The sequence below is a fragment of the Aegilops tauschii genome, chromosome 3, assembly GCF_002575655.3.
Source record: "Aegilops tauschii subsp. strangulata cultivar AL8/78 chromosome 3, Aet v6.0, whole genome shotgun sequence".
Taxonomy (NCBI): domain Eukaryota; kingdom Viridiplantae; phylum Streptophyta; class Magnoliopsida; order Poales; family Poaceae; genus Aegilops; species Aegilops tauschii.
The window spans coordinates 328,361,589-328,374,285 of record NC_053037.3 but is presented as its reverse complement, the minus strand read 5'-3'; the positions used below and the strand labels follow the sequence as shown (position 1 = coordinate 328,374,285).

Here is a 12,697-nt window from a genome sequence, read left to right as displayed (position 1 = left end):
TTCGGTTCATTTTTTCCTTTTTATTTTTCTCATCTTTTTTGTTTCATTCTAGTGCGTGTTTTTTATTAAATTTGTGAACCTTTTTTCTTAATTGGTGAACTTTTTTTTTCCGAAATTTAATGATTTTTTTTCAAATTCAATTATTTTTTGCCATATTAGATGAAATTTTTTCAAATTTGATGAACTTTTTTCAAAATCAATGAACTTTTTCTGAAAATCGATGAACTTGTTTCAAGTCGAATGAACTTTTTCCAAATTTGATGAACTTTTTTTCAAAATCGATGAATTTTTTCAAATTGAATGAACTTTTTCAAATCGAATGAACTTTTTCCAAAATCGATGAACTTTTTTCAAATGAATGAACTTTTTCCAAAACCGATGAACTATTTTGAAGATCGATGAACTTTTCCATTTTCGTGACTTTTTCTTTTAAATTCGTCAACCTTTCTTTAACCCGTGAATGTTTTTATTTTTGTGAACGTCTTTTCTAATTCCTATTTTTTCAGAACATACACATATTTTTTGAACATTCAACGGTCTGCAAGCCAAAAAGAATTGGTGCTCGCACAGGCGTCGAACTCGCAACCCCACACAAACACACAAATCTTCTCCACCAACTTATCCAATTGTCTCCCCTGAATTGTCACAGGTTCTTTTCTATTTGTACATTATACTTTTGACGAAGTTATGTAGGCTAGGTTCTCCGTGCATGTGTGAGCCTAAACAATGCCTACGTGTAGGTACCTTTTTTTCGAGGGTTTGATGACCTTCTTATCTGATACACCGTACTAATTGATGGCAGAGCCTGCCTTAAAAAACGTGGGCCATGTCAAATTGGGCCTGCTTCGCAAGACTAAAAAAATGATCAATCAGTTCGCTACCCGATTAAATAGTACCACCTCGCCTTTTATACCAAATTCTACAGATTTATATACCTGCATGAGTTGTCTTGAAGACAAACAAGGCGCCTCAAGAATAAAAACAAAAAGGATGAAGTGTGTGTCTCATTCATCCGGTGGGCACAAAAAGAAAGAGAAATTATTACCAGAAATTAAATATCCAAAGAGGTGAGGGTGCATGGCAAATAGCAATGGCGCAAGCATGTGGACTAATAACACAATAGAAAAAATACGAGGTAGGAGGGCACGACACGAGAGTGGATTTGGGAGGTGAGATGGGCTAAAACACATTTAGCAAGATTTCTTCACGACTCTGTGCGAATTTCGAAAAATTGCTCCAACTTCTGAATAATGTCGTATGTAGGATTTGAAATGAGGCATTTTAAATAACAGAGCAGTTGTACAAAAATCGTAGCAAAAATATCATACGTGCTGATTTTTAATGTACGATTTATAGGCATTTCTGGTAGCGTTCGTCTCGCTGCTGCCATTGGGTGGCACCATTCTGATATTGTTATGTCGCGTTGCTGTTGTGGTGCGCACGTTAATTATCTCTCCTGTTGTAATGCACGGGCATATGTGCTAGTATTTTGAAACAGAGGGAGTACGTAGTTGAAACAGCGGTGCTCGTCAATCACCAAAACAAGCTGTCCATTCCGTATTTCCGTACAAACCACACACAATGTCACCGCGTGCAACAAAGTTTGTAGCACAATACAATTATCCAAGGCGTGGCATGCCGCACAAACTCTGTCACCGCCCCGCAGCAACAGTGCCATCTTCTTGGGGCTCTGGGTCGTGCCTGACCACCTGCGCGGCGGGCGCGGCGTCTCTGGCCAGCGAGAAGGACAGCCGGCCGAAGCCCCAGTGGCCGACGTCGTACATCTCCATCCACGCCTTCTCCGTCACGCTCACCCTCATCCTGCCATCCCCGAGCAAATTTACATCGTTGGTGTTCTCCCACCAGCCCGAGGCGGCAGCCCTGCCCAGCCCGCCCCAGTCGTCCTCCTTGCTCGCCCGCGCGGCGCCGCCACTGCCGCCCAGCCCCTCCGCCTGGTACAGCTGGTCGTCCAAGTCCCGGACGCGGCTCGTCTTCCGCAGCACGCCCCTGCTGACACGCCGCGTCTTGGCGCGCCTGACCCATCGCCGGCCTGCCACGTAGGGCGCCTTGACGAGCGCCAGCGTGAAGCAGCTCACCACGGCGCACGGGCAGCAGCACAGTGCCACGCAGTTGGCCACCGCCGCCGCGCTGCATGTCCCGCATGACTGCCTGGCGGAGCGTCGCGTCGGCTCCTCCTCGCAGAGTGCGGGGAACCGGTACGGAGGTGACGACGCCATTGCCGCCGGCCGAACGCGCCGACGGTACGTAGACTCGGCCAGTATGAGAGGAGTCGCTGACTTCTTGCCTGGAATCAACAAATGAAGTAGTACATGGTCAGCGAATGTCGTTATCGATGGGTTGGAGACAGTAATTAAGCTATGATTCATTCAGTAGTACAATTACAATGTCGCGCCAGCATGATATTATAATCTGTGAAGCAGACTGGAGACCCGGTGCGATGGACTGATGGTTTTGGTTTGACGACAGCGCAGTGCTAGCCGGATAACCGTGCGTACTGCCTTTTAAAATGTATAGTATAGTTGTTACAAAACAGCTAGGTACATATCTACAGACAAAAAAAAATCATTTCAGCAGAAGAAGAGAAGATCAGTAGGTCTGATGGAAAGTATTTGGGGGATGATGTGGCAAGCACGTCTCTGAACTCTCCTTTTTCCTTCTGAAAACACGTTTGTGACGACGACCACTACGAATCGTTCCCTCTTCATCTCTTCCTTGCACAAATACACACTGGGGACTTAGGCACAGGCATGCGACAGGTTGATCGACTCGAATCAGCGATACATTCGGCTTCCGGAAATAACATGTTCAACAAATGCAAAGAAACGAAGGAAAACGAAACGATCGATGTTTCTGACAGCATTACCAGGCAATTGGGTCGCAAGAAAGCTAAACGCGGGACTAATGTACTGATAAGAGAAATCACTAACCACGCATGGGCATGCCAAATTCAGCATACAGAGGAATAATTCGGACTCACCTGAGAAGGGAAGGAGATGCAAACCTGAGGATCTTGACAGCGGCTATCTATGCGCCGCTGAGGACGACCGCTATCGGCGGCAGGAGTCGTCGCGACGGCTGAGTAATACAAATGGAGAGGAAAGAAGGTGAGAAGGAGAGATGTCTTGCAAGGGGGCGGGATGGAATAAGCTGGCAGGGTAGAGCGTGTGGAAACTGCAAACGGGGAAGAAGGGTTTTAAGCAGTCTGGAGAACGATAGACGTGGGATAAACTAGTATTGAACTGTTGAAAGTAATTAAAAAAAAAGGCTGAACTGTCACCTTATGTCAGATTGACTCTTCAGACATGTATGTGGCTTTCATGTTTTTTTTTTTTTTGCTTTGTTGGCAAACACAAACTATAGTTGGAAACAGAATGTTTTGTTATGTCATAGCAGCCTTATCTTATCCTTATTACAGCAAGAAAAATACCTCCTTATTTATTAGTTATCCATATGCGTGCTTTTAGCAACTTTCGCCAGAGTTGCATACCCCATCCATTATATCTTTTGAACTGAAAGTCCAATTTATATTTAGTTTCATCTTTAAATTTGAATCTACTATATCTTTTGAAGCAAAGGTCCAATTTATATTTCATTTGCATATTCGTGTTTCTTGCTATGAGGACTTTCAAACAAGATCAATCTTAAATAAAGTTTGACAACTTTAATTCTTTTGCCAAGTTTCAAATATTAATACTTGGTCGTAATATTAAGTTTTACCCAGGTTTTGTAAAGTTTTACCAAGTTTCATTTGCTTTTATGGCGGGTTTAGGGCTTATGGGTTACGGTTTTAGGGTTGCGGGGTTAAGTTTTAGTTTATGGAACTTTATGAATTTATTATTTGTTAAGTTTTAGTGGTTGAAACTTGTCAAGTTTTGAAAAGTTGTCAAACGGTATTCAAAAGTGGTCTTGTTTCAAAGCCCTCGTCACAGGTAAACCAAATATGCAAACGAACTATAAATTGAGTTTTCGGTTCAAAAAATAAAATGAATTGAAGTTTGAAAGTCAAAAGAAAAACATCGGAGGAATGGTGGAGCTACCAAAAGCTACAAAAAGGTGCAAGCATCAACCCCATCGAAGGTAATTAAGGGCTAAAACACATGCAAAAAATAAACCAGTTTACGAATCACGAGACAATCTGACGGCTACAAATATACGTGCCACAAATCGCCTCTCGAGATACACCTTCCCATGAAAGAATCTAACCAAGTAGTATATTCTTAGGTCACACCGTGGCTCCATATGGGCAATTTTCAAATTATACCTCGACGAACTCCATGTATAAGTTATAGCAACATAAAAAATGGTCGCCGCCCACGGATTCAATCAAAAATCCACCGCCTAGCATGATATCCTTGCTGGTTAGGATAATTCACTCTTCTACTTTGAGGGCTCTCATTAATGGCATCCCCTCGATACCAAGAGGCATGGCTAGGGGTTGTGCCAAGGTGACCTATTGTTCGCTCTTGCGACCAGCTCTTTCAAAATCTTTGATGCTCCGCTGCCCGTTCTCTAGGCGCGTGTGGGGCGGACATGCTACGCCCTCGACACCTTCTCGCTCACACGCCGATGCCCATGGACAGCCTTTGCAACTGGTGGCCAGCCGTGACGACGTCGGCAATGACGGAGGCACAACGCAAGGACAAAAATTCCCTAGTGGCAATCACACTTTGTTTCATATGGTTGGAGCGGAATAGCCGGGTGTTCAACAACATAGCGTCCTCCACCATGTAGGTGGTTAGTCAGGCTAAGGCAGAGCTCGAGCTTTGGCGAGTAGCTAGAGCACGCGGAGAGGCGGGATAGTAGTCTTTCTGTTTTTGTTTGTGCGGGACTAACCGCTTCGGTTCCGGCTAGTCTGTATGTAACCGTTGTTCCTCCCTTTTTAATACATAGGCACACAATTCCCTTGCATGGCCATGAAGAAGAATCTTTGATTGGGCCATCTTCTCCAGGTTGGGGGCATGGTCCTTCAAAACCTCTATGTACGTCAACAACACCCATAAAAGAGGACATTGAGCAATTCATGGGCATCTTACATGGGTCTGCGGAGGTGACCTACTTAGTGACTAATTTTGATAAGAGGCTTGTGGTGTCGAATAGATATGCTGGCATCGACAATAACAAGGTGTTGCGGAGCTTCCCGGCTATGTGTGCCACCTTCCCTATGATATACCGTGTGCCGCGTCTTTTGGTCCATGACCTTCGAAAAGCTGTTTATTAACATCTGGGGGCCAAGGTGGCATGTAATCCTGTCTGGGAGGAAGGGAACCTCATGTCGGTTGAGTTAGTTTGTGCTCTTGCCGCAAACTATCTACCACGCTCATTTTTCTCGTGGGTATCTTTGGCGCCGTTGGGAAGATTGAGGACTGTGTTTGGGGGAGATAGAATTCAGTGACTCATCTAAGAAATCTTGGTGGCTTGGGTGTTGAATCGGAAAGCGTCTTGTAGTTGATGGGAACGTCTCCTTCCATTGAAAGAATATCGTCAGGAAAATAGAAATAAATTCAGAAAAATGCGTACATTAGTGAACTTAACCCAACGAGATGGTTCTAGCACACGAATTCCACCCATCTGAGTTACGCTCAACTCGTCCATGTTCAGTTCAGCTGCGAAGTCTCTTTCGCGAGCGACGTGCCTCTTTATTCCCACCGGAAAAACGTGCCTGCAGCGGCCTCACAGCACATCTATCAATCAATCCACTGCACGGTGATCCCTCCCAAATCCGGCATGTCGCCTAACCAGTTCCGGGGACGAGTCGGATGGGAATCACTTCCATTTCGGGCAAGCAGCAAGTGGCGAGCAGGCGACGCGAGAGCCAAGCATCGGCGCCGCACGTGCGTGATTGAAACGACTCGGCCCCGTCTGTCGACTCGATCGATCGTTCCATCGCCAACTGAAAGCGAGAGCGCACATTCACTCGGATGATGAGATGAGATCTATCCTCTCCTCTTGTTTGGTTTGGTTTGGTGCACGCGACGGGGTTACAGCTGTACGTGTCCTCTGTCACCGTCGAGTGTGCATTGCAGCAGTGAGGCGCAAATGGAACAGGAAAGAATGAGCTCAACTTTCTTCTAATTATAAGTTAACCCGACTATGGAATGGATTCGTAGCACTTGCGATCCATCAGTTTGGGGTACATGCACTCGCCCTCCCCAAATGGAAGCACATCAAAATAAAGCTAAAGCAGGCCTGCCCTCCTCCAAACATGGCAATGCATGTTGCAAATGCCAGGCCAGCAGCAATTTAGGGGCACGTGGCTCTAATCAAATACTACACTGCACGTGCCTTCTACTACGTATATTACCAATGCCGCCCTCAGCGCGCCTATATAAACACCGACGCCTTCCGATCGATCAAAATTCAAACACTCGTCTCTGCCCTGCTCAGCTTCACCGAGGACAACGCAACACTGGGCTCCTCTGTTCCCGAGAGAGAGAGAGAGAGAGAGAGAGAGAGAGAGAGAGAGAGAGAGAGAGAGAGAGAAGCTGACCAGGATGGCCAGGATGATGTGCGGCCGCGCCGGCGAGCCGGCGGTGCGCAAGGGTCCGTGGACGCTGGAGGAGGACCTCATCCTCGTCGGATACATCTCCCACCACGGGGAAGGCTCCTGGGACAACCTCGCACGCTCTGCTGGTAAGAGTAGACTCGATCAACATTGATTAATTGCCAAGATTTTGTAGTGCATTGCAGCGAGTTGAATATCGATCGAAGCTTATAAAGATTTCTTTTGTCTTTGTGATGATGTGTCGATTCGATCAGGTCTGAACCGGAACGGGAAGAGCTGCAGGCTGCGGTGGCTCAACTACCTCAGGCCGGGGCTGCGGCGCGGCAGCATCTCGCCGGAGGAGGACATGCTCATCCGGGAGCTCCACTCTAGGTTGGGGAACAAGTGGGCCGAGATCGCCAAGCACCTCCCCGGCCGGACCGACAACGAGGTCAAGAACTACTGGAGGACCAGGGTACACAAGAAGGCGCCGCACCAGAACCAGCTTCGAGCGCAGCCGTGCCTTGCCACGAGCGAGGCGACATCGTCTGTGTCGGCGTCGACGAGCCACGCCAGCTCCACCGTCGGAGACGAGTACACGCAGACGAGCTTCCCTTACCCCGACCAGAGCTGGGTCGCCGCCGACCACCACGAAACGGTCCATGTGGGCGCGTCGGCGACGCGCTTCTTCCCGTCCGAGTTCGGCGGTAACTTTTGGAACGTCCAAGACAATTTCTGGGAGACTCTCCCGCTTTCAGACCCAGTGTACGAAGCACTGTAGTAGACTCGTCCTCTTTATTCTGCACTTCACTTGGATGCATGCTACTAGTACTACTACGTCTATTTGACAGAGAAACGGCACTACGCGGACTTGATCAATTATGCATGGTGTAAGCAAGGCAGTAGGGTATTATACTATTATTTACAAGAAGTTGTGCTGTAAACTGGTCGACGAATCATGGTTGTTCCGATGAGTGAGCAGGCGGACGTGCTAGCAAATGCATGTGCACTTTTAATTTCGGACTAGCACGATCAGCGGTTTGTAACGTGCTCTCAAGACGGAAATTTGGCGACTTCCTCGTTGCACCCTCGTGTCCACTTTCTCATTTCATGCTAACTACACACTACTTAGCCTGCACAGCACATGACATCCAAGTCAGGAGCAAATTAAAGAGCCTTCCTGCCTAGTCCTATCATTTTTCTTAAGAAAATCAATATCTACATTTCGTGTGGCGGGACTTCGAGCATCTACGGCTGGACTCCTCAAATGCCCTTTATACGTTATACGTCCTGGCGAACGGTCTGGTCGGTGACCAGTCCGAAACTCGCTACCCAGCTATCCCATATCCGGAGGCCCGCATACGCCCGGGCGCGTCCGCCACAATGGATCCGACTGACAGGACCCATCACAAATTTCATCAAATCCCCAGGCCTAGCCCGACCAACCCTTTTCCTCTCCTCTTTTCTCCCTCGTCGGCACCGCCCTCCCCTAGCTGTGTCGTCACCCTAGCTCCGCCACCGTCCCAACCCCTCACCGCCGCCACCACCGCCATAAGACTCCTCCTTTCCAGTCTTGCCGCCCCGTACGTCGTTGGGGTACGTCCGACTCTTCTCATATTACACCTTGCCTTCTGTGTGTTTGACAAATTTTCCGAGCAGTTTTCTTATTCTTTTCTAGGCAAAACGATGGATCTGGAGGGTTCATCGGATGAGGAGTATCAAGACAAGGAGCTTGATGAGTTAATTCAAAAGGACTTCTTTGATTTGGACGACGAAGATGCTGAGATGATGATGATGATGATGATGATGAGCATCCAGAATGAATAAAGAGGGAAGTGGAGCACATTTTAAACTATAAGGTTTTGATCACAGCGAGGAGAGTTTTCAACTTTGGTAGGGTCGTTGGCGCACGACTGCTCTACAACGACTACTTTACCCCAGACAAACATTCCCTGGAACATTTTTCATTGATGCTCATGTGTACTCAGACTTTCTTCTTGCACATGGTGGAGGGAGTGGAGGCACATGATCCCTACTTCAAGCTCAAGAATGATTGTTGCGGAAACACTCCTCTCCTTTGCAGAAATGCACGACTGTACTAGAGTGCTTATATTAGGTATCGCTGCCGATGCCGTTGGTGAGATGGTCTGGATGGGAGAGAGCACATGCCTTGGTACCACTATGAGATATGCGCGCGCCATGGGGAAGGTGTTTGGAGCGGACTATATGAGAGAACCAACTCTGCAAGGTACAGAAAGTTCGATGGCTATTGGAACGGTAAGAAGTTTTCCATTTATGCCAGGTCAGTTGATTGCATCGATTGGCAACGAAAGAACTGCCCCAAAGGTTTGCGCGGGATGTACCAAGGTCACACCAAAGAGGCCACCGTCATACTAGAAGAAGTGACATCAAGGGACTTGGGGATTTGACATGCTTTCTATGGAATGTCTGGTTCTCACAATGACATCAATGTGCTCCAGTGATCTCTGCTATGCAAGAGACTTTGTGATGGGGAAGCACCGCCGTGCAACTATGCCGTCAATGGAAACAACTACAACAACTCATACTACCTTGTCGACGGTATCTATCCTCAGTGGGCGGCGTTTGCGAAGACCATATCTGATCCCATGGCAACAAACAAAGCCACTTTGCAACAATGCAAGAAGCAACTAGGAAGGATGTGAAGAGAGCATTCAGAGTGCTCCAAGCTTGTTGGGGTATTGTTCGTGGAGCTGCACTGATGTGGGAATCAGAGACTTTGTGTCATTTGATGACATGTTGTGTCATTTTGCACAATATGATTGTCGAGGAAGAGGGTGAGGGGGCAGCCCGAACTCATATTTTTGAGAAGTTCGGAGTACAAGTCCACATCCCAAAATAGGTGTACGTGCAACTACTGAATGGTTTTGTGGAGCATATGTGGAACCACAATGAAAACCAATGAGTTTAATGTTTGAATTGTGCACTTCAAATAAATTTTATGTTTGAACTATGTGTGTTCGCTATGAACAAATATTATTTACGTGTGATATTCATGTGTATGATCGATGTGCATGAGTTTGCATGTATTTGAGGTTTTGATATGCGGAGTGTGGTTGTACAAACGTTTAGGAGGGCAAATTTGCCAAGTCTAGCTGTAGATGCTCTTAGGGCATCTCCAATGCGGACCCGCAAGTGTCTGGACTGAGCTACTCGGATGCCGCAAACCATCTAACGTGGTACACCATCAGTCGGTGGACGTGTCCTGTTGTCCGAAATCCCTCAAACTGGATGCAAACCAGGGGAGCTTTGCGAGCATCCGAACCGCCGCCATATATGTGTCCGACACCCCAGTTGATGGTGTCCTAGATTTGGGGGTGCACACAACCTCGGATTGCCATTCATGGGCCAGGCCGAGGAACCACTAGCAACTGAAGAATGGGCCACGCAAGCCGTGGCCCCGGGCGTACTCAAGATGGAATCCTCTAAAGACTTGGCGTACACTTCAAGGCGTATTGAAATGATCGACATGTTATCCCTAGTTGTAGCCGACATACTTGTAACACTAGATACCCCCGGTGCCTATATAAGCCGAGGGGTTTAGTCTGTAGAGGCAAGTTTTATGGTTTTTAGAGGTTAGAACTCATTCATACGATATCGAGGTAGATGATACGTCAATTTTGCATCATGTTTTCCTACTGTTATTTATAATATTTTTATGCATAATAATGTTTTATGGAGTAATTCTAATGACTTTTCTCTCATAATATGCAAGGTTTACACAAAGAGGGAGAATGCCGGCACTTGGAATTCTGGACCTAGAAAAGCTACGTCAGAGTTACCTATTCTGCACATCTCCAAATGATCTGAAAAATTACGGAGAATTATATTGCAATATATAAAAAATATTGGAGCAAATAACTACCAGAGGGGGCCCACCAAGTGGGCACAACCCACCTGGGCGCGCCAGGGAGCCCAGGCGCGCCCTGGTGGGTTGTGCCCTCCTCGGCCCACCTTCGGTGCCCACCTTCTAGTATATAGGTCATTTTGACCTAGAAAAAATCAGGGGGGATTTTCGGGACGAAGCGCCGCCGTCCCGAGGTGGAACTTGGGCAGGAGCACTTTTTTCCTCCGGCGGAGCGATTCCGCCGGGGGAACTTCCCTCCCGGAGGGGAAAATCATCGTCATCGTCATCACCAAGAACTCTCCCATTTTGGGGGGGGGGGCAATCTTCATCAACATCTTCAACATCACCATCTCCTCTCAAACCCTAGTTCATCTCTTGTGTTCAATCTTTGTACCGGAGCCTCAGGTTGGTACTTATGGGTGACTAGTAGTGTTGATTACATCTTGTAGTTGATTACTATATGGTTTATTTGGTGGAAGATTATATGTTCAGATCCATTATGCTATTTAATACCCCTCTGATCTTGAGCATGATTATCATTTGTGAGTAGTTACTTTTGTTCTTGAGGTCACGGGAGAAATCTTGTTGCAAGTAGTCATATGAACTTGATATGTGTTTGATATTTTGATGATATGAATGTTGTGATTCCCTTAGTGGTGTCATGTGAACGTCGAGTACATGGCACTTCACCTTATTAGGGCTAAGGGAATGCATTGTGGAGTAGTTATTAGATGATGGGTTGCTAGAGTGACAGAAGCTTAAACCCTAGTTTATGCGCTATTTCGTAAGAGACTGTTTTGGATCCAAAAGTTTAATGCTATAGTTATATTTTATCTTAATACTTTTCTCGTAGTTGCGGATGCTTGAGAGGGAGTTAATCATAAGTAGGAGGTTTGTTCAAGTAAGAATAGCACCTAAGCACCGGTCCACCCACATATCAAATTATCAAAGTAGCGAACACGAACCAAACCAACATGATGAAAGTGGTTACATGAAATTCCCGTGTACCCTCAAGAACGCTTTGCTTATTATAAGAGAACGTTTTGGCCTGTCCTTTGACACAAAAGGATTGGGCTACCTTTCTGCACTTTATTTACCATTACCGTTACTTCCTCGTTACAAATTATCTTGCTATCAAACTACTCGTTACCGACAATTTCCGTGCTTGCAGAGATTAACTTGCTGAAAACCACTTGTCATTTCCTTCTGCTCCTCGTTGGGTTCGACACTCTTACTTATGTAAAGGACTACGATTGATCCCCTATACTTGTGGGTCATCAAGGCTCTTTTCTGGTGCCGTTGCCGGGGAGTGAAGCGCTCTTGGTAAGTGGAAATCGGTAAGGAAAAATTATTACTGCGTGCTGAAATTTATTGTCACTTGTTACTATGGAGAACAATCCTTTGAGGTGTTTGTTCAGGGTATCTTCACCTCGACCGGAACCATAATTAGTTGCCCTCAACCTACTGCAACTACTGAAAATATTGTTTATGAAATTCCTTTGGGTATGATAGAACAACTACTAGCTAATCCTTATGCAGGGGATGGAACTAAACATCTTGATATGCACTGTATATATGTGGATGAAATTTGTGGATTATTTAAGCTTGCAGGTTTATCCGGAGATGAAGCTAAGAATAAGGTTTTCCCTTTATCTTTGAAGGGAAAAGCATTGACATGGTATAGGCTATGCGATGATATTGGATCTTGGAACTGGAATCGGTTGAAATTGGAATTTCACCCAAAAAAAGTTATCCTATGCATCTGGTTCATCGTGATCGGAATTACATATATAATTTTTGGCCTAGTGAAGGAGAAAGTATCACTCTAGCTTGGGGGAGGCTTAAGTCAATGTTATATTCATGCCCCAATCATGAGCTCTCGAGAGAAATTATTATTCAGAATTTTTATGATTGGCTTTCTCATAATGATCAATCCATGTTCGATACTTCTTGTACTAGTTCTTGAACAAGACTATTGAATTCAGGTGGGATCTTTTAAAAAGAATTAAACGCAACTTCGAAGATTGGGAACTCGACGGAGGTAAAGAGTCGGGTATTAAGCTTGAGTTTGATTGTGTTAAATCTTTTATGAATATCGATGCTTTTCAAAAGTTTTGCACTAAATATGGACTTGACTCTGAGATAGTAGCCTCTTTCTATGAATCATTTGCTACTCATGTTGATCTCCCTAAGGAGAAGTGGTTTCAATATCATCCCCTATTAAAGAAGAAATTAAAGAACCGGTAATAGCTAAAGATGAAACTATTATTTACAATGTTGATCCAGTTGTGCCTACTGCTTATATTGAA

At 45.8% G+C, this 12,697-nt stretch overlaps 2 protein-coding genes across 2 annotated transcripts; one reads left to right on the top strand and one right to left on the bottom strand.

Annotated features, from left to right (window-relative positions):
• Nucleotides 1-1,541: 1,541 nt before the first annotated feature.
• On the bottom strand, nt 1,542-3,348 carry LOC109747288 (uncharacterized). Its single transcript, XM_045234431.2, has 2 exons — nt 3,023-3,348; nt 1,542-2,305 (listed from the first exon to the last, which is right to left on the bottom strand). The coding sequence occupies exon 2, from the start codon at nt 2,235-2,237 to the stop codon at nt 1,653-1,655; it is 585 nt and encodes a 194-aa protein (XP_045090366.1). The 5' UTR covers nt 2,238-2,305; nt 3,023-3,348; the 3' UTR covers nt 1,542-1,652.
• Nucleotides 3,349-6,472: 3,124 nt separating this feature from the next.
• On the top strand, nt 6,473-7,428 carry LOC120975796 (MYB-like transcription factor EOBI). Its single transcript, XM_040402502.3, has 2 exons — nt 6,473-6,651; nt 6,778-7,428. The coding sequence occupies exons 1-2, from the start codon at nt 6,513-6,515 to the stop codon at nt 7,281-7,283; spliced, it is 645 nt and encodes a 214-aa protein (XP_040258436.1). The 5' UTR covers nt 6,473-6,512; the 3' UTR covers nt 7,284-7,428.
• The last annotated feature ends 5,269 nt before the right edge of the window (nt 7,429-12,697 follow it).